The sequence below is a fragment of the Typha angustifolia genome, chromosome 1, assembly GCF_048772165.1.
Source record: "Typha angustifolia cultivar Huaian chromosome 1, ASM4877216v1, whole genome shotgun sequence".
Lineage (NCBI taxonomy): Eukaryota > Viridiplantae > Streptophyta > Magnoliopsida > Poales > Typhaceae > Typha > Typha angustifolia.
In genome coordinates, this window is record NC_133239.1 from 5,094,567 (window position 1) to 5,117,432 (window position 22,866).

Sequence of the window (22,866 nt, forward strand, 5' to 3'; positions counted from 1 at the left end):
AAATAGATTAAAATAGTAAAATTACATAATTACCCTCAATCAACTTAACCCTTTTATTGATGTATTTGGGGTGAGAGATAGGTGAGTGGGTGGAAGGGTGTCTATTATTGTTGGACTAATTTGAAATTGATGTATTTGGGGTGGGAATGAAATAAATTCAAAGTTTAAAGAGGAAATTGTAACAAAAAGAATTCAGAAGGTGACAATAAAAACTGAATATAATTCAAAAGGTGTAGATATAATCAACAAAATAAAGGGTACTTTCGCAGGACAGGAGGAAAAGGTTAGAGGAGAATCCAAGTTTAACCAAGTTGTGCATCCCGAACAAAAGTGGCCCAGAGTAGGTGGCTTGCAAATTAGAATACACAATTTCGGAAGAGTAAACAGCGTCTCAGATATGGAGATGCTCTTAAACTATCAACACTGGCACAAAGACAAAAAAAATTCTTAAAATCTGATAGAAAATCTGCATGAGATGTGCTCAGTAAGTTTTCGGTTCCACGGCGAATTCAGGCTCTTCATACCCATGTCCTGTTCTTCTCATATTTCCATAAACATTCATCAAAATGTTAAATGAACAACGCCAAGATAGAAAAGATGATTAGCCACTGGCAGCCTTAGACAATGATGTCACCATCTTTACATATAACATTTCAGTTTTGCCACTGGCAGTCTCAAGAGTAATTATACTTCATTGATCAATCTGTACAGCTATTAGCTTCTGCTAGTCATTTTACAGATTGGGTAACAAACTGGTACAAGAAAGGAAGTATACTACAACTTGTGAGATATCAAACTGTACATATTATCTGCAGTTAGTATCTTATGTTTGAGAATGGTATTATAATCTTATCAATTTTCGGAGCGATGGTCCGGGTTTGCGCCTTGGCTTGGTCTGCAGCTTCGAGTGCACGTGATGTCTGAAGGGCCATCTCAGCATGGAGCTGAAGACAGGTCATTGCCATCTATTAAAGATAAAAAGAAATGGTTATATATGTGAAATTTTCTTGCAACAAAATAAATGAAGAATTAGTGAAACAATATCAGTGCAAACACATTAAGTTATAAGGCAGGATAGTGTCTGTTCATCAAAATCAAGAGACAATACCATTGATCAGAATAGATACATAATCACGTGAACTAGAATAACTAGTTCCAAGAATGTAGAGAAACCGAAGACCTTTACAGGTAATTATGGCACCAGGGAACAATAATCCTGATATACTCATAAATCATTTGCAAATAATACAATTATCAGCATTATGCCAGCAAGGTTATCTCCCATAAAACTTATAAGGTACCAGGTATACTAAAAACTTCCTCAATTTGATTTGAGAGAAATGGAAAGATAACTAGATAAGTAGTGTTTTCACATTGCAATAAGCTATCATATATTCCCTTCTTAGAATCAAACTACGTTTTAATCCTTGTTTATTTCACTTAAATCAGGAAACAATCTTCACAAGCACGCAAAGCAGTTTGAGTGCACTATCATATCATCTTAAACTTTCTTGTACGATAATTTCCACAACTGCAAAGTAGAGACAGTTTCTCTCTTATCCAATTGTTTTAAGCGAGTCAAACCATAATTTTACTTCTATAAGTACTTGAAATTTGAGATGAAAACACGGCCAACCTAACAGCTTTCTCATACAGATTTTGCAAATACAACCAAAGACACTAAAAAGGTTAAAACTTAAAAGCATTAATTTATTGCTAAAATCCAAATATAAGAAGATAAATGCTTTCAATCTAGCAATATTCCAGCATTTACACCAGAAAGAACCAAAGATTAAAGAATAACAAATAACCCCTTTGAATTAGTTAAAAAGATATTTAAATTAGGTCAATAGTCCAACAATAGGATTTGAAAAGTAATACTCTATATATTCTGCCAAACAAGTGTCAAAATAGCAACTAAACTTCTTGCTGTTTCTTTCTAACTAAAATGTTATACTACAGTCTATGAAGCAAGGATATGGATACAGATACTACATGATATGGATACATTGATATAACAAATCTTGTTTTAGTTCAGATATGTAATATACATATATATAAAGTGACTTTGTATATAAAATATATGTGTGTGTTGGAATTTTATTTAATTAAGAAAGCACTATTATAACATGTGATAGTGAATACACAAGCACATTCAATCTATTCACCAATAAAACTAACAAATTATACCAAATTATTAGTTACTAAAATCAAAAGAAAGAGAAATTTGATTTGTTCATCATTAGTTTGATTGTGGAATGACATCCTAATATGGACCTGATTTCCATCAAATTCATAACCCATGCCCCATGAAACAATATGGAGAGTGAACCTTTCTGAGTTTCTCACAAAAAGAATCTTCTAGGGAATCTTCAACCTGAGTTATGTTTGTCAACTATCTAAGAAGCTCTTATAAGCATCCTAATAGTATCTAAGTATCTGTAGATTTTGAACTGTATCTAAATTTTATTTTATGGTCAAAAATCAAATACTTAACGAAGTCGCTGACAGGTATCCATGAAATATTCAATTACAATTGTATTCGATACAGATACAGCTGAGGTATAGAAGTATCCTTGCTACCTAGCTGTTAGGTCATATTCTCTGCTGTACTTCAAGGTAAAGAGTTAAGACTCAGATATATGATGGTTAACTACAACTAAAGAATGATCTACTTAATGATGAGAACATCCTTAAACATGTAAAACCTGTCAGAAGGAATATAAATCAATATTGACTGAATACCTCACCAAGTTCTTAGAATACTCACCGATGCACATTCTGTATCAGAATCAGTTTCAGCAACATGAAGAGCCAATGTGCGTATCCATTCTAATCCAACAGAAATTTCTTGATTACCCTCAATCAGAGCAGATGCCACATAAGATGGATGTAGAGCTATTAGTATGCATGAAGCAGTGAAAAGGACGGATCTTCTGACATATGCTTCGACATGATGTGAAACATCCCTGCCAAAAATATAAAGGCCATAAGACAATTAGTCATTACACATGACCGCACAACTGATGTCTCGTGCATGGACTAATCTATTTTTAAACGCTTTCAGGGCTGTTGCATGACCCATGTTGGGATAACAATTTCCTTCAATGAAATTATCATGATGATTTAAGACTACTTCAGCCAAGGTGGCCCTTTCAAATATATATATAGATATAAGTACTGTTTCTTTCCATCTGGATTAGAAAATTGGCCCATTTGACCAAACTATTAGAGCCTTTCTTGTTTTTTTTTTATTAAAAAAAAAAAGAACATCTATTGATTAATTGCCACGGTTACAAAGGGTGCTGCTAATGTCAGTAGCCAAAAGAGTAACCAACAAGGGAGGGTTTGACCCCTCCCAAGTAACCCCAAGGGCCATATTTCTACCAGAGTTAGCGAGTCAATCCAAAGACTAATTGGCTTCGCGATAGATATGAGAAACATATAAGAATGGGTAAAAAGATAACAAAAATATGCAATCGTCAATGATGGAGGAAATGGACCAGGGTGCTGGGTGAACCCCTTTTATGATGTTGACCACAGGCTGAGAGTCACTCTTGACTTGGAAATGGGAGATCTGGAGCAATCAGACGCAGATCAAAGCCTTTTTAAGGACAAAGGCTTTAGCGGCAAGCAAGGAAATGTAATGGCTGCAACGACTGCCTGCTATTATCGGGGAGCCTAATGGGGAGCACAGAACAAAGCCCACCCCACCAAGCTCGTTGGGACCCGAGTATGAGCCGTCAGTGTCGAGTTTGAGAAATTCAAGCGAAGGTGGTTTCTTACGGATGAATCAGATAGGAGCAGACTTTGTCAATATAGGAGCTAGGTTCTCATAATATTCATAAGAAAGCGAAAGAGTTCTTTACCAAATTAAATTTGGTAACTCTTTAATAGAATTAAATATAAGATTGTCCCTGTAGTTTTAGATATTCCAAAGGAAGACACTTATGATCGTAAAGAGCATAGCACGATTAGAGCTAGACAGCAAAGTGCTCTCAATGAGCCAGGACCCTACCGCCCAAGTTGGGTCAGGCGGCTCAATTGGCCAGGAATCATTAAGCGCACTCCACAAGGCCTAGGCAAACGAACACGAAAAGAGCAGGTGATAAATTGACTTTTCCTCCTACCACAGATAGGGCAATCCTTATCGGAGCCAAGCCCCAACCGGCTTCAGACTTTTAAGATAACTATAAGCCGATTTGGTTGTAGCCAAGCCTAAGGGGTTCGGCGCCCAAATTAAATAATCATCACCGCCCCAGAGCGAGATATGGATGTTTAGGATCTTCTCATAGAGCTCCGGGCCAAACATGAGGGTAATCATATTTTCATTCCAGGCCATGTCGTGGATCAGGATAGCCACACGGTTATAGTTAGAGAGACTATTAATATTGACAAAAGTCGGCCACTTATTGAGAGGGATAGACGAGATCCAAGGGTTAGAGACCACCGAGGTAGTCTTGCCATCATAGATAATTTTACGAAACTCTTCAGGATTCTGACTAATGGCATTAAAGACTAGCTTTCAACTATAAGCATACTTAGGCCTGAGAGTGGTTGTCCAATGGTGGGCATAACTATACTTAGCCAGGATAAGGCTAGCTCAGCAACTATTGCTCCAATTGAGCAGAAGAAGAATACGCTTAGCCACCAAAGAGATGCACATAAGGCACATGTCTCAAATGGCCAAGCCACCAAAAATTTTGGGACGAGCCAGCACGTACCAACTAACGAGGTGGTGGACACGCTAGCTAGTCCCTTTAGCCCAAAAGAATTTCCGAGCCAACTTGGTAATCCGATCTAACACAGCAAGGGGGGTCCAGGAGGACGACAAAAGATGAACAAGAATAGTGTTGAGCACAAAAATTAATAAAAGCGTGAGCCTACCAACCTAAGTGAGGTTAGAATGTTTTCCACCCCACCAGCCGCAAATCAATGCGAGTGAGGAGGTCCTCATAATCGTGGATAAGGAAGCAGCTAGGGGAGATAGAACTTAATAAGAATGGCTTCTTTAACAACCACAAAACTCAGTATTAGAGATTGGAGTAGTAACCATCCATGTCCCTGTAGGAGGTGATAAGCATAAACTAAAAATAGTTCTTTTTTCCTGAAGGTTGTTCTCTAAGAAAGGCATTAAGAGGAGTTCACAACTTCAAATGAAGATAGAAAATGAGATCCCATGGGATGCCTAATCTGAAATGGATAATAAATGCTCACATAAATATTCCAAAGAATATCAGCACTTCAGTTTTCTACAGTAAGTGAGGGAATTAGGAGTTTTGGACCTCCTGATTTTCAACCCACCTACACAAAGTTAGGATTGTCACTACTTAAGATGCAATATTAATCTGGTTAGATGAAGCCTGTTTCTTCTGCATTTTTACGAGAATCCTCTAGTTTGAGGCCATGTATTATCTTCTTCATGGAAACATGAGAAAAACTTTATGCACATTTTAATTTGAAGTTCAGTAATACCTAGCTCTTATCATATCAAGAAGGGCAGGGGCCAAGGCTGAGGCTTCTGGATGCATAGTAGTGCACTTCATACAGACACCGAGCATGTAGATTAATTTTCCAAGAACAATGAAGTCCCTATTAAGAAGGTCTACTCCATGTTTTCTTTTGTCGAATCCTTGCATGGCTGGAAGCATAAAAGCAGCAGCATACAAAGGAAATCTATTTTTTGACCACTCTACTTTCAAATCTTTTGCTTTTCCAAGACTCCATCTACGTGATTTTCCTGATTTTATCTGACCTCGTCGAGAAGGAATCTCTCTTTCATATCTTTGTGACCAGCCTAAAATTGTTCCCGGTTCTGAGACTTCCTTCCAAGGGCCTGCTCCAGGGGGGCCTCTGCTACTAGGAATAAACCAAGGTTGAGAAACAGTAGATATCAAGTTCCCGTGCTTCTGTTCTCTTCTTATGATTTTGGTCTCAGCAAGCTCTTGTGCTGCCTCAGTCATTACATCAATTATCAGAATGCGCTGACTGACATCCACATTTGATGAATAAAGCAATTTGGTTAAAACGTCCAAAGATTCAAAAGGACAGGTAACAAGCAAAGAGACAAGTGCCTTTTGCCTCTTGTCTTCAGCAGAATCTTCTTCTCCTTCGATTGCCAAGTCTGAGCAGCGAACATGCAATAATGCTTTAACAAGATCACCGGAACTGTGACGGAGTTCATCAGGTGACGCTCTCACAAGTTTTTCAGCAGCATCAAGTGCTTTTTCAACCTATACAAAGGAAGATGAAAAAAAATTGGGCTGAAGTCGCAGGACCTACCCAATGGTTCTTGCTTCATGATATACAAATGACCAATAATATGAATAGAAACTTACACCATCTGGGTCATCAGGTTTTCGCAATGCAGCAACAATATCACCCAGCTGAGAGAATTTCCTTTGCAAATCTGTACCATCATCTGAGAGATCATATGGCTTCAATGATGAATCACTTGAAGTTTCGGAATTATTGCTTTCGTAGCCACCATCTTCATCAGACAAGTGTCCACCATTTACTGCAACAGCATCACTAATCTCATCAGACTTCACCAACTTGGGGTCCAAAATGATGTCATCATTTTGTGCACTTCTAAGCTTGGCACCCTTCTTTCTTTTCTCCTCAGATGTAGTTTTCTTTTCCTCATGAAAATAAAAGTTTGATTCCTTCCTTGCTTCATTGTTATTTGAAGCAGCTTCTATCTCCTTTCTCCGAGGTAAAATCCCAAATTCCCAATCAATTGTCTCACAACAGTCATCGAGGAAGAGAGGATTTTTCGGATCGACAACTTTCGAAAACTCTAGTGCAATAGAGCTAGCCATTTTCCGAACTAAATCAATTGGGCTCTCTAACCTGCCTACAAAGAGCAAGCAACAAACTTGGAAACATTAAAAGAAAAAGAGTTTTGGAATAAAATTAACCACAGTTTACTAATTGTGGAAAGAGCATACAGCTAACTCCTTGAAGAATAGAATGTAGAACATCTTTTGTTGTTTCTAGCTCTGCCTTGGACATTTTTTGTAGACATAAACCAATAGCTGCAGTCACATCTGAGTGCCACTTAAGGAACACTAATATTGATGGATAATGCAACTTGTAAAAAATTAGTCCAATCCATACATTAATTTCACAAAGGATACAAGCTTGTTGCTCCATGGAAGATGATTGAACAAACTCCCTTCTGGACCAAATGCTAACTAGATGCTGCATGGTATTTAAGAAATGTGGTGTCTTTCGCTCATCCGTTTGCAGATCTTTATTTGGTGGGCATTCAAAAACAGAAAACTGAAGGATCCACCTCAAGCAGCATAAGGGAAATATTTTCCAAAGTAAAAATTTGTCCACAAACATTGCCCTGAAATAAGCATATACATAACTGGATAAGAAAATTAATAAATATCATCACAAAGAGAAGGAAAAAATTATTGCATTGTTTGTCACGACCCAAAATAGGAATCATGACCGGCCATGCATCTCAATATGCTTGAGATGCACGAAGCCTTAATAATACTCTCTATCTATACGATGACGAGATAAATAAATAAAATGAGAATATGCTTTATTAAAATTTTATTACTAAAGGCAATTGGAATAAAATAAACAATGTTAATGTTTTTGAATCTCTAAAACTAAATAAAATAAAATAAAATCTTCTAATCTAAAGCACAAAATCTAAAAGAGCGGAAAGGTAAATAGGTGAATCCTAAGTGGAGGTGGAATCCGGGTACATCACGCTCAGTCGCCCCGCTGACTATTACCTGAAATAAATAAACAAATACAAAACAATAGAACTCGTGAGCCAACAAATATAGCTCAGTGAGTGGAATCCACTTGAACCAAATAAATTTTAAAACATATTAATGCTGAATAAATTAACTAAAAGCAACAATATCCATCATAATATGCAATAGGCATGCTCTCTACATAATAACAATAGTAACAATAGAGAAATGTCACAACTTGTAACCTTGCACGTTTTCCAATATATTACATCTTTTTGATATTTATACTGTCATATGTCTCAATGGGTCTAAACCCTGTGGATCCACATCAACTAGAAGTCACCTCGAGATGACGCTCGGGACTTTTCTTCATAGCTGATCCGGTTAGGGTCATCAGAGGGTATCACCCTGTGATCAACACACTCTGTCTTTTCCTCTAACCGTTGAGAGAAGTTAGAGTCACCTAGGAATTTTTCCTAGGACTGTTCCCTAACCCTACCAGAGTCACCTAAGGAAGTCATCGCAGTGATCTAATTTAAGACTTTCCCCTGGACTTCCAGATAGACTTGAGTCACCACAGAAAATCGCAAACGATTTATACCGAGACTGTTCTCTAAGTCATATCAATATTAGTCTCATTTTTCTTTTCATAAATTTCAATATTAGCACGAAATATGGTGATGCACTGAATATAATAATTAAATGCACACAGAAAATAAAACAATTAAATTTTCGCATGTACGGATGAAATAAATAGACTTGCACACAGAAATTGCAACAATTTAATTTTTACACATGTGGGTGAAATAAATAATTTGCACACAGAAAATTTACATGGTCTGACAAAAATACGAAATACAATAAAATAAATACGTGAGTGAACCCACTCACCTGAGTCTAGGCAAGACAACCAAAATCTCAAATCTCTAGCCCACGTACTAAAAATCACCACCTTAAATAATAAATAACAATAACATTTTTAATTAAAACAATTATTAAAAGAAAGTTTATACAATTTTACCTTAGAATAATTAATTTGGGCTAAAATAAGCCCAAATCAATTGGGCTGGGCTGCAGTTGGCCCGCAGCCCACCCAAATAAATTCTTAAATGGATTTGGCCAAGGCCCAATCCAATTAGATAATGGAACCGGGTCGGGTTCCTTGGATTCGGATCCAACCCGACCCGAATCCATCACTAAAAGGGGGAAGATCAGACTCGGGCAACCCGAGTCTGTCTTCCCCAAACCGAAGAGAGAGAGAGAAAAAGAGAGGAAAAGAGAGAGAAGGAAGAAGAGAAAGAGGAAGACGCCGGCGACCGCCACGGCGAAGGTTCGCCGGCCGCACCCCTGGCTTCTCAACACCCATACGGTGCCGCCGTCCTCGCGAGGTGGAGGAGAAACCGCGAACGACGGTCGATCCCATGACCGACGGCGACCGGAGCCACGAGGGCTCCAACGGTGACTGCCCACGGCACGAGGCCAACGGCAAGGCGCTTCCAGAGGTAGCGGCTGCGACTCGAAGCCGCCGACCGGCCAGATTTGCCGACGAGGCAGAAAATCCCCAAATTAGGTATTTCGGTTTACCTAATCTAATCTTTAATTAAATTAGAGGGGTGGAAGAGGGCTTACGGGGGAGTCGTGTGGTGGTCTCTGCTGGCTCCGGCGATGCTCCGGCTGGCCGATTCCACGGTGACGACTCCGTCGGTGAAGGAGGAAGAAAAGAGGGAGAGAGAGAGAGAGAGAGAGAGAAAAGAGGGCTTAGGGTTCCAGAGAGAGAGGATTAGGGCTAATTATAGATTAGGAGAGGATTAAATCTAATCCAATTCGGATTAGATGAAATCCCCCCAAATCAGCTGCGTGCTGGAGAGGGAGAGGGGAGGGGCTGCACGTGCAGAGCACGTGCACCCTCCTATTGCGAAGAGTTCTTTGCTGAGTCTCTAGAATTTCCACAGGTTGCTCCTCATAAGATAGATTTTCTCGGATCTCCAAAGGCTCGAAGTCGATCACATGATCTGCACTGGGCACATACTTTCTCAACATAGATACATGGAAGACATTATGCACTTTAGATAACCTAGGTGGTAGTGCTATCTGGTATGCCACCTCTCCAATGCGCCCTAACACCTCAAAAGGTCCAATAAAGCGAGGACTTAACTTGCCTTTCTTACCAAACCTGATCAATCCTTTCCAAGGTGACACCTTTAGGAAAACCATGTCACCCACTTGAAACTCAAGGTTTCTTCTCCGGTTATCAGCATAGCTCTTTTGACGACTTTGAGCTGCAAGCTTTTCCTTGATTTTAACAATTTTCTGCGTGGCATCATGTACTATATCAAGTCTCAATAACTGTTTTTCACCAACCTCAAACCAACAAAGTGGAGATCTACATCTCCTACCATACAACGCCTCGTAAGGTGCTAACCCCAAACTCGAATGGTAGCTATTATTATATGAGAACTCCATGAGTGGAAGATGATCATCCCAATTTCCTTTCCATTCCAAAGAACATGCTCGCAACATATCCTCAAGGGTTTGAATAGTCCTCTCGGATTGTCCATCAGTTTGCGGGTGATAAGCTGAACTGAATCTCAAACGTGTGCCCATAGCTGAATAAAGGCTCCGCCAGAATTTAGAAACAAAACGAGGGTCTCGATCAGATACGATAGACAAAGGTGCGCCATGGAGTCGAATAATCTCTCTAATATAAAGCTGTGCAAGACGATCTAAAGAGTAAGTCATACGAATGGCCAAGAAGTGAGCAGACTTAGTAAGTCTGTCCACGATCACCCAAATTGCATCATGATTCGATCCAGTGCGGGGGAGTCCCGAGATAAAGTCCATAGTCACATCCTCCCACTTCCATTCTGATAAAGGCAAAGGCTGTAACATCCCTGCAGGCTTTTGGTGCTCAACTTTGACTTGCTGACAAGTGAGACATCTGGCCACAAAGTTTGCTATGTCCTTTTTCATGCCATTCCACCAGAAGTTTTCTCGCAAATCTCTATACATTTTTGTACTGCCTGGGTGGATACTGAATCCTGAACTGTGAGCCTCTGACATAATTTCATTCTTTAACTCTTCACTAGTTGGGACGCAGACTCGATTATGGTACTTGACTAGTCCTTCATCTGATCTCGAATAGCCAGGAACTTCTCCTTTTTCTAATCCTTCCAAGATCTTCTTGAGGTTGGCATCCTCTAATTGAGCAGCCTAGATGTATATGTTCAAATGAAAGCACAATATGTTATCCATAAGATGTAGTTTTGTTGGTTGGTTAATCTGTCACTTTTCTTCACAAAATTAGTTGGGTATTATGATTTATGACTACAAACTTAAAGATTCCAATGTCAAAATGCAAGAAGAAACATGTTCAACAGAAGTTCACTGAGAAGAATTAAAGGAAATTGGGGACTTTGCAGAACAGAGAGAGAGGGACAGCCAAAGTGTACAAGGGCAAGAGAAACAATGTACATGATGGAACAAAAATCAACATAGAAAAACAGAAAGATAAGTTGCAGGTTGATAATAATTCACGAAACTCATAAGGACATCAAAGTAGAGACAAATTAATAAATGGACTTGAGGGATGTGAAAAGATCATAGTATGAAAGAAATCAATCTGGTCAGTAGTTGGGGGTTGTGTCAGTGAAGGGCTGCAAGTAGAGTCCAACAGTTAGCGGAAGAGTGAAGAGGGAAGTAGAGCATTAGGAGTCTATAAGGAAAAAACCCAGCTCTACAATAGAACTTTTCCTTGTCAATGAATATGCCTTTCTGAACAATCAGAGTTGTGCTAAAATCTTTCTTTTAAAATAAACAAAAGAAATGGTAGTTAACCAGTTTGGTAGTTTGGCTGTTCCACACACAGAATACAGAATACTTCCATATATTCTGATACCATTCATGTTTGTATATGTTGTATAATCATACATGTGCCAATGCATTTCCATATTGAAGCAGTCAAATAAATCCAACCAGACAATGAGCATTCTATTATTCTAAAATTTCTCACACCGTTGCCTCAAAATCATCACTGCACATTATAAATTATAAACTACAGTATCAAGATAGTGAAGTTACTTATCAAGTCCACCAGTAGTACCTAAAAGAAAAATACTTATTGATTAGTGCTCAAAGAATAATAAACTTTTATATCAACCAAAACACCAAGCATAAGCATGTGAATATGCTGTTGTCAATCAGTCACTTGAGGAACTTGCAAATACATATAATATACGGATACAAAAGTCAGTACTCAGGACCAGCAAAGAAAAACAATATATAGAAGGCAATAGAGAAAACATTCAGCTTCACAGTTCAAAAATCAAATAACAAGTGATATTTGTTTACCAAACAGTTTGACCTATAGATCATCAATGATGTAGGGCAATTGGCATCATCTACCGGTCAAGCATATACACTAAGCACAACTTGTTACACTTAAATAAACTGTCCACAAACTATGAAACATAATAATGTAAAAATTTTATATTTTCCATCATATATCAAGTCTGGAAGTACAAATCAACCAAAACGGACTGAGGAAAAGAGAGCGAGATCAAAATACTACCACTGTTAGTTAGCATATGACAATTAATAAGTAATCTCACCTCATGTCAGTTCTGCACTTACAACTCCTATTAAACAACATCCACAGAATCCAATAAGCTTCTATATCACTTATGTTTTTAGATGATAGCTGACACAGCATCTCCTCAGACAATCTTTCAATAGCATATTGATCTCTGATTGCTTCAATCATATTCAACCAAAAGTGAGAGTTGGAAGAGGATTCTACCATTTCAGTAACAAGAGGATTGGCATCTGAAGATAAGTATCTCCGAACATGACTAACAATCCGTGAAATAATTTCCGATACCAGAACGTCTGAAAAAAAAAAACAATAGAATGAGAAAAGAGCAAGCCATGAGGTATTGTGTGAGTATATTACAAAATCAATGCATAGAGAATGCATAAATGCAAGCTCAAAGTGATAAAAATATTAATGTAGTCCAGCCCAAAATTTCACTTATACACAAAAGTTGGATCCTATTCTATCAAGGTAGAGAAAATTTAGGAAAACAAAGACGGCTCAAAATGGCAGCGCCAGGTTCCTGTTTCAGATTTCACCTAAAAAGATACTGAAGACACTAGAAAAAGAATAACATGAAGAAAACTAGAATTGAGATAGACTTCACATCATACATCAACATAATGTTTTTGAGTGTTTCTAAAAAGTAATTGCTTTCAAGACAAAAATCATTATATAATACTAAAAAGTTAGAAAGTAATTATATGAGTTATTCAGTTAATAACCTCAGCTTCTTCCCATTCTTAAATGCTATATGTTATTACACATCATCAGATATTAGCAATTATGCAATACAGCTAATAAATTTCTTATGATCTTGCTATATGGATTTTTATTTATACTTTAGGTAAAAGAGAAATTTTGCTCCGTTAATTTCACACATATATGTAAGTACACACTTCGTCATACATCTTATCTTAATACTTCCCTTTGCATATAGAAAAATGCCAATCAAAAGCTTTCCAGGATCTACTGATAACCATACATTTTCCTTCTATGATACTGGGCCTATCCTTTAAGCTTCAATTAAAAGATTCAAAACTAGCTGAGCTGACAAAAACTTACTAAACAAATCAAAGCTGGTTATCATTTTAAATCTTGGTCTTAAAAAATTATCCAAACAAGCCAAAGCTGGTCATCAGTGCAAACCAACATGACTGAAGCTTCCAAAACTGTTGACCTAAAAGATAGAATAGAATTATATTTAGACAAATAATCCCTGACCCTTATGAATTAGAAAGTATTTAATTAATAAAATTCTTCAGGGAAGTAGATTACTCAAAAATTTCACATTTTCATTGTCATCAGCAATTCAGAAAATAAAACTTATAAAAAATGAATCAATGAAAGGTTGGTTATCAATGAAGCTTATCCCCCATCATCTCACTACCCTGACCTTGACCCCTGTCATTTTGGGATCATATCTAAAATTCAGAGTTTGCCTCAATTTAGAACTGCTCTCGCAGCCCACACTGAAATAGTGCTTTACCTGCTCTCGCAGCCAGCCATACACATGCCAGCCTTCTGATTCTGCAAGCAAGCTCAAAGGCAGGAACCGAAATTACACAAAGGGGACCCGCAATTGGAGGTGCACCAAAATAATATTCCAAAGACTTTCTATACTTTCCATCACTTGTGTGCATAAGGACTATATTATAGGATATATAATTTCAACCATAGGGATCAGTTTTTGATCAAACAGCTTCATAATAATCCGGAGTACCCAAAAATAAAAAGTCAACCAATGTATTTCGACCAAAACTAGATAGTTTTCATTCAAATGTTTTGGTTTAAGCAGACCTCAAATATTGCTTAGAAATCAATGTATATGAATGGCTAATAAGCTAATAGATCAAATAGCTTGAGTTGGTTAAATCCTCTTACTTTCCGAACCAAATGACAAATGAAAGTTAAGCTCTTGGTGTAGGCCTAGCCCTGACCAAATTAGGATTAAAGCAATCACCTCCCATAAGTACAAAGTGATGACTTTTTTATTATTCACCAATATATTATGTCAAAACAAGGACATACTTAAGGCAATAGCAATTAACAAGGGATTAGTAACCTCAGATTAAATCAGATTTTAGTCCTCATTATTTGAAAGAATGGAGTACATACTGGATTTTGAAAACAGATATGTAATTTGATTTTATTCAAATGGGAGTGGGAAGTTCATGTATGGTTGATGTCAAGGCTAACAATTATCTTCATCTATCAACTATTATTTAGAAGATAAATAAATCATTAAAAAGGATGTGCCTCTAATCAACCTCGCAGTTCTAACTGAAATTGTGCCTCCATTTACTTTCTTTACTTCAATAGTTAACTAAATAATACTTGCGTGATTGTAAGAAGATCACCATTGTAGGACTATTTTATCTTTAAGGATTGATTGTTACCAGCAGATCCACGACGGCAAACACGAGAAATTGTTTCCCCTACAAACAGGAATGCAGAATCAAGGACATCTTGGTTCGTGGCATCTTTTCTTCTAACTAACTCTGCAGCTCTTTCTTCTGCTCCTACCAGAAGTTGAACCGAAACTTGCTGAAAGAACAAGCTTGGTGTTTTGGTCAAGGCTTTAGCATTTAAAACAGAAAATGGTAAAACAAATTCAGAAAGAAAATTAAAGTGAGACCAGACTACTTCAAACAAAAGGACCAGGAGATTGAACAAAGGGCAGAACTCTATGCAGATAAAGATTGACTTATTGAAACAAATTTGATTGTTTTTTCCACTTCCTTACGACAACACTACTTGATAAAAATGAGACAATCATTTCGTCATCCAATCGGCATGACAGCACAACTCAACACAATTTCTGCACTAATGTCACATTGCATGTAGTTAGGTCATTGATCTCAGGATTAAATTTCTGAAATTCTATATCAAATTGTCACAAAATGAGGAGCTTAAAAAAAAAAGACATCATTATAAGACCATTTTCTTTTATCTCTGACTTTATGCCTTCTTAAATGTACAGTCACATGGTTATATGTAAGACGGATATATCAAATAATTGCAGTTCAAAACCAACGATGAGCACTCAACACATCCACTCCTGCTTCTATAGGATTGCTTTTAGCTAAAATGGAGCTTGGTGATAAAAGACATTATCTTCCAGAGAAAAGCAACAGAATCACAAATCAAACGTGTACACAAACTTAATATAGAGCCTTAATCAGTAGGTCCAAAGAAATTTGTTTAGGGTCATAGTAATTCTTCCTAATAAAATCAAGTGCAAAAGTAAAGGAAAAGAAAAAAAAAAGAGTCATGGTGGAAAGCTTAACAACAATAAGTACAAGATATATAGTGGAAAGTCTAATTATAAAGTGAGCCAGTTTCACTCTAGTATTTATTCCATCACTTGGTTTCTGATGGCCATGAACAGTCTGCGCTTCATTTATTTCTCAAATTCCGTCGTTACATCAAAATGCAATTTCATTTGAAGGTCGGCTGGGCATCAGTGGTTGGCCAGGAATGTTTGCAAGTGGCAGTCTAGAAATATTCTGCAAGAACATTGAAATATTGTTGGGGTATGCTGCTAGTGGTTATATCATGGAAATTGTGAAATAAAAAGGAAACAATAGAATCTTCAAGGAGGAGGCATTTATAGGAATCAGGATTCGTGAGAGATTTATCTCCGACCCTAGAGGATGTGGAAATCTCTCAACCCAATTAATTTTTCCTTTAGTATTTCTATATTCCTCTTTTCCTGATTTTTGTAGTAATTAAACCTGTTTTTCATGAAAGTTTTAGCTGGTATTCTCACTTGAAAGAAAAAAATAAAAGGTAAAAGCTAATGTATAAACTGTAGATGAAGTTACATATACAAAGTCTCCAAACAGAAGGAATAAAAGGATACTAAGACGAAAGTGCAGATGAGGCTTTGAGGCTAGCTTTATCTGGAATTGATGCAAGCAACCGTGCCACACTAGAAATTAACGTTGTCTTATCTGGCTTGAAAATGCCATCATTAAGAACTCCAAATTCCCCAACAATATGGCGTATTCCTTCATTCTCAAGCAAGCATAGCATCAGTAACCTGTCACAAAATCAATTAATTATAATTTATAAAAGCGAACTTACTCCATAATATAGAAGTTCCTCAAAACGTAAATTCACAAAAAATGAAATAAAAAATGGACTGCAGTTATTATTTAGTAATTAATAAAGACACTTAAAGCCTCTATCAACCAGCCAATATCAACAGATATGGAGATGACAATTGTAGGAAACTAGGAATAGATTCAATTGGCCTTCAGAATAACTAAAGCTGTTTGAGTTAATATCAACAACCTGTTATTCAAATTGTTTTGAGTTAATATCAACAACCCAATGAGGGACATATAGGGTATGCAGGCATCTTTCATAAAACCCAGCAGGAGTAAGAGCCATTTGGTTTACTCAATTCAAAATGCAATTGAATTTTGGAAAGGACATTATGTTCAATAGCGAACCTCCGATTAGGACATTCCTCCTCAATAACTCCCATTTGTAAGTGCAAGAAGCCACACTAGTAAGTGAGATTAATAACCAAGATCTTTGATTGTCATGCCAAGGACACGTGCCCCTGTCAACATGCCCTAGTGTGCCACTGGCACTGGCACGCCTCTAATACGTTTTTTATAATTCTTATATGTATTTTATGTTCTAATATATGTAATAGTGCCTATATTAGAGTCACTACACCAGTTCTGATCCAACTTGAATAAATTTGACATATTAATTTTAGAACTTTACAATTAGGGCAAAATTTGGGAGAATTCAAAATTCACCTTTGATTCCTATGTTTTGAAGGATATTTTACTATTTTTCATAGACCTAGCACCAAAATACTCAATCTATGTAGAACAACTCTTAAGCTAGATCTATCGTGTGTAGACCCAAAAATTGGTTTTTAAAGTGTAAAACAAAAGACATATTTAAGATTAAAAAAAATTTACTTTTTGATGGGATTTGAAGAAAAAATCTTAAATCCCTCCTCAATCTTCATTCTTTCTCCTATATTTCTCCTCTTCTCCTCTAACTCCCACTCTCTATTTGGAAAAGGTGAGCCACAAAGAGACTCATTTTGGGTCTTCTTGACTTAATGTCTTTCGGGCAACACATAATTAGTGCAGCTTGATAGGGTTTTGGGTGCCGCCCGACACAGTACTTGTATCATCCGTTTCAGGCGTTACACGCTTGGCACATACTGGCATGCAGGCATGCCGGTCAACATGGCATCGACACTCCATGTTTATTATCAATAAACAGAATCAGAAATGGGCACCTCAGCGAGGTGCACAACAATATCAACAACGACAAAGCTTTATTCCATACATTTGAGGTCAGTTATATGACTACTTTCCCTCCATTCAGTTCTATGTGGGGCATAGTTCCTTTCGCATGCAGTGGTGTAGCTTCAAGCTACAGAAAATGCCTCTTCAGTTACAATGTTAAAGTATGCAACTTTGACTCTTTGCCCTCTCAAAGACACATTGGCAAGAGCCTTGTGAAGACACCCTTCTATGGGAGAGGTACATAAGAAATATAGGCTTTCACAGCCATTGCATGAGCAGTTAATTTAACACAAATTGCATCATGGATAGGTGTTAAATGAATACTCCTTGTTTCAAATTTATTTAAAAAGATGACAATATATAAATCATACCAAACATTTGGTTCATACTTTCAGTACCATCAGGTTCAAGAAGTAAGTAAATTCTTTTTTTCCCGAAAAACTATGCTACCTTTTTAAATGACTTAGAATACCAAATAGGCATGCTAATCACTAGTATACTTGAAACAAGAAAGTAAACATGACATGATATCTGATGTTATGAGAAGAAAAATGCTACAGAGAGACAGGGATAATTCAACGAAATATAACACCTCTCTATATTTGAGCAGAGGGTGTTAAAGTCAAAATCTCCAATGCCTCCTTTTTGTTGTAAAGCAGGAACTAGTGCCAGAACTATTTCAGTTGGAGGCCCCCGAAGAAAAAACGAATCATAAATTTGCTTTCTTGCTGATCGAGGAAAGCATGCTAGCCATTTCGAGGCAACATCTGCACATTTACATGGAAAACGAGTTTAAAACAGGAAAAAAAAAAGGCTTATATTTATCATCAGTAAATAGGAATATGTTCAACAAATAACACCTAGCTGTCCAAGATGTTTCTTTAGAAAGGCCAAGACAATCATTAGGAAGATAGTAACAAATTTTGCACCAAAACATATCTAAGTAGCTCGTGTATATGGTTTTTTAGCATAAGAAAAGACATTGGATCAATCACCTCAAGAGTAGATGTAGTCTAATATGATAAAAATGAAAAATGTCACAATGAACCAATGAAGTCACCTCACATGATATTGAGGGTCACTTTCTTTGGTACAAGAGCATCCCAGTGAATGAGGCTCCCCCTAACACAAGGTCCAGGGAGGCAATATATATGTAACCTTACCCTTACACTTTGTTTGGATGGAGAAAAGAGAACTGAAAATCAGGAGAGAATAATTTTCACTTGTGTGGATTGAATTTTTAAAAGAGAAAGGGAGAGAAAAAAATAACCTCTAACGATCACTTCTTTTTCCCTCCAATGTGGGGAGAAAGGGAGAGACAAGATGAGAAAAGAAAACATGATCTCTTTTTTATTTTTTAATATTCCAAATATGCCCTATTATATTATACTATTTACTTGATCTGTTAGGATTCTATTAACAAATTTAAATGAGGATCAAACATAAGTCACAAGATATCCATTAGATTAGATTAACATGTGATTAAATAAATCCCAAAAAAATCAAATTTGCACATACTCATTCTTTTCCAAGTTCGAAGTTTATTCCCACGCTTTCACACGGTTTCTTCAAGACACATAATCCGTTTTTTCTTGATAAATAAAGATAACATAGTATCTTTTTCTTTTGAGGTGAAGGTAGGAGATAGAGGTCAACAAGAGAAAGAAAAAAGATTTTTACTTTTAATTTTTTAGGAGAAGATCATGTACGTGATCGAGGTTACAAAGAAAAAGGTACTTGATCTCTATCAGTTAATTGATTGGGACTTGTATGTGTCTCAATCTTTTTACTTATTCTTCTTTCATGGTGGCTCTCTCTCTCTCTCCTAGGAGGGTTTTATTCCCGCATGGGTTCGAAAAATTCTCGACATGATTACAATATTAAAAGCTAAGGTATAATATTTAATTTATTTAAATATAGAGTTTGAGGAGTTGTTTCATTGTCTTGCAACTTCAATTTTGGACATTCTTTTACCATGTTTTATAGATTATCTTTGTTTCCATGTTTGAATTTTTTTAATAAAAAAATCTTACGTTGGAGGGTGGAGTTTTGTCAAGGTTAACTATTTGTGCATATATCAATGTATAGGTTAGGCATCACAAAAATATATCATAGATGATCACTTTATTCGTGGCATTGCAAGAATCGTATTAATTAATATTAATATATTGAGTGGGATCAAAGCAACAAATGTCAATTATTTAAGTGATTTGCTATATAGGCCCTTGTTTGTTTTGAGTTTAGGAAGAGTCCCTAAATTTATTCAGGGACTCTTAGCCAAGTTCAATAAGCAAAAAAAAAAAATTTATCATTTTTTTATCCCTAACCAAGTTCACTCCTTAATAAATAAGAAAAAAATAAAATAAAATTTTCAATATGAATTCAAATTGATTCCAATTTTACTTTCGATATACCTTAAATCTATCAATTTTATGTCTTGTCAATGTTTTCTCTCCTCTCTCTCTCCACTCTTCTCTCTCTTCCAAAAAATGCATATTTTTTTATTATAATAGAGCCCATCTTTCACTTTTTCACATCACATCAAATTAATCATTCCACTCCTATTTTAAATCTTCTCTCATCTATATCTAATTTTCTCCAAAATAAATATATTTCCCTCCAAAAAAATTTAAAACTAAGTCTACAATAAATTATAGAGTGACTGCAGACTATGAGCTTTTAAGTCCAAAATAACTCACTTTCTTTTTTTAATAAAGTTGCAATATGAAGAACTTCTTAAAAAAATTAAAAACATAATATTAGCCTTACACATGAGCTTATAACCAAAAGCAAATGAAAAATAAAAAAAAAGTAAAATTATGTTTTTTTTAAATAAAACAACATTAACCTTACATTATTGTTTAAAAAATAAAAAAATCATATGTTTAGGTGCATGCTTATAAGCCCGTTTACGGGCTTACATGCATGCTAAGCCTGTTTGCAGACTTATATGTTACTTGTAAGCCTGTTTGTGAGCTTGCATACATGCTACAAGCACGTAAGCCCCTAAATCAATAACTTAAAAGCTTTTTCATTGATAAAATAATAATATTTTTAAATTTTATCATCAAAATCAAAAGGCATTTTAGTCCATTAATTTTATATATCATTTATTTCTCTCCAAAACCAATATATTTTTCACTTTTTCACATTAAATCAAAAGTAATAATTACACTTTACGTAGTTCATAACCAAACATTACATTTTCTTAGTCTAGGTTAAGGCACCTCTCCTGCTGTTGATCTCGTCGTCGCCGCTCTTCGTCGACCTCGCCGTCATCCAAGCGACACCTCTAGCTCGAACAACGAAGAGGTCGACAAAATGTGGTGACGGCGAGGTTAGTGACGAACGCCGACGGCTAGTGGCGAAAGATAAAGGTGAGTAGACATCCTTTGTTTAAGGTTCCTAAATCAGAACTAAGAAATAAGGTCAGTAAACCAAGTTCGGAGCTTAGCCTCAAACAAACATAACCTAGCATATTCCATGAATGTGCATCAATAGAACTCGAATTCAAAGCATCTGACGTAGAAAAGTTGTTTGAGAAGAACAAATTAACCAACTAACTACTAATGAGAGAAGTCATGAAATTTTACGCATAGGGTCCAAAGCATTTCAACATCTATCTAGTATTCTTAGAACATGTGGCAGCATTCAAAATTCAGAAAAATCTAAGGTGGAAGAGAAAGTTGCAATATTTCTTCACATTTTTCACAAAATATGATAAATCGCACGATCTCATTTCACATTCTAGAGAGACCGTAACTCCGTAAGTCGTTATTTCCATCAAGTGTTAAGAGCATTAATATCTTTAAAGGACAAACTTGATGGTTCTAAAGTACCTCTAGAGATTTTAAATAGCACAAGATTCTACTTACTTCAAGGTATACTTATTTTTACCAAATATTTTATTTCATTATCCTATTCTTACTAATACATCAATATATTAATCTCAGAATTTTATTGAGGCATTTGATGGAACACATTGTTGCATAAAGGTGTCAAGGGATAAAGCGCTAAGTTTTCCTGGTAGAAAAAGTTATCCAACACAAAATATTTTAGTTGCGTATTCATTTGATATAAAGTTCACATACATATTGCCAGGAAGGAAAGGATCTACATCCAATTCAACAATAATCTTTCTGGTATGTTGTATATTGCATAACTTTTCAATGGGTATTGATCCTGATGAAGCTGTTATTACTGAAGTGGATCAAGAAATTCTTCATAGGGTTGAATCAAACAAACAAGTTGGTCCAAATGTTGACGATGAAGATACAAGATAAGAAGAAATTATTAGAGACAGTATAGTAGTTGCAACGTGGACAGATTATATAAAACTAATTGTTAGTTTAGATATTTTATATTCTATGTTTGAAAAAGTTGATTCATAATTTTAAACTATTGTTAGCATTTCACATGTCTGATAAAATATTTATTATACCTTCTTTATTATTATGAATGCTGAATTTTTATTAATATATATTGTAGATAAGCAAGAAATTGCACGTATCCGTGAGCATCAACAACAAAAATGATAAGAGTGCACAAGCAAGTAATCAATAAGATGGAATGAGAATATGAATGAATTCCTTATCGATGCTTCACTTCATCAACAAGTTATTGGAAATAGAGTTGATAGGGCTTTTACTAAATCGGCTTATGATAATGCTTTAACTTTTAAAAGAATTACATGAATAGTTTGGATTAGATATAGACAAAAAGCATCTCAAAATTAGGATAAAATATATTAAGGAAAATTTTCAAGGTTGTTATGATCATTTTAAAGGAATGAGTGGATTTGCATGGAACCCAAAGACTAAAATGTGAAATGCAGAGCCTAAAGTTTGGAAAGCACTAGTTGAGGTGCGTATATAAACTTGACATAAATTATTTTCTAGAATGTATGACCTCACACCACCTGTGATTAGATTGCTAATTATTTTTTTCTTTCAGCAGCAAAAAATTAGATGGTCAAGCAAATTAATTATTATGATAAATTGTTGCAACTATTTGAAAAGTATACGGCTACAAGTTCAGGTGCTGAAACTACAAAAGAAAAGGCACGATGATGGACTCAATCTGAAGGTTTTGACAATGTTGATATTGATAGTATTGATCAAATGATAAACGAAAATGAAGTAACATTCCGACCATTTAGTGATATAACTAATGATTCTCCTTTCAAAACAAATCATTATGAATTAAATGTGCAAGGATCTTCTCAAGCTACATCATCCTCAAAGGGCAAGAAAAGAAAAGCTTAAAGAGATGA

The 22,866-nt window shown here is 36.0% G+C and overlaps 1 protein-coding gene across 1 annotated transcript in view; it reads right to left on the minus strand.

The window, feature by feature from the left end:
* Positions 1-517: 517 nt before the first annotated feature.
* Positions 518-22,866, minus strand: part of LOC140779527 (uncharacterized) — a 33,723-nt gene continuing 11,374 nt past the window's right edge. Inside the window, exons 5-14 of the mRNA XM_073124664.1 lie at positions 18,187-18,361; positions 16,175-16,354; positions 14,709-14,869; positions 12,329-12,605; positions 7,140-7,354; positions 6,951-7,049; positions 6,339-6,856; positions 5,476-6,233; positions 2,771-2,969; positions 518-965 (exon numbers count right to left, since the gene is read on the minus strand). Of these exons, the coding sequence (XP_072980765.1) occupies positions 816-965; positions 2,771-2,969; positions 5,476-6,233; positions 6,339-6,856; positions 6,951-7,049; positions 7,140-7,354; positions 12,329-12,605; positions 14,709-14,869; positions 16,175-16,354; positions 18,187-18,361 (2,732 nt within the window). The 3' untranslated portion in view covers positions 518-815. The remainder of the gene's footprint in view (positions 966-2,770; positions 2,970-5,475; positions 6,234-6,338; positions 6,857-6,950; positions 7,050-7,139; positions 7,355-12,328; positions 12,606-14,708; positions 14,870-16,174; positions 16,355-18,186; positions 18,362-22,866) is intronic.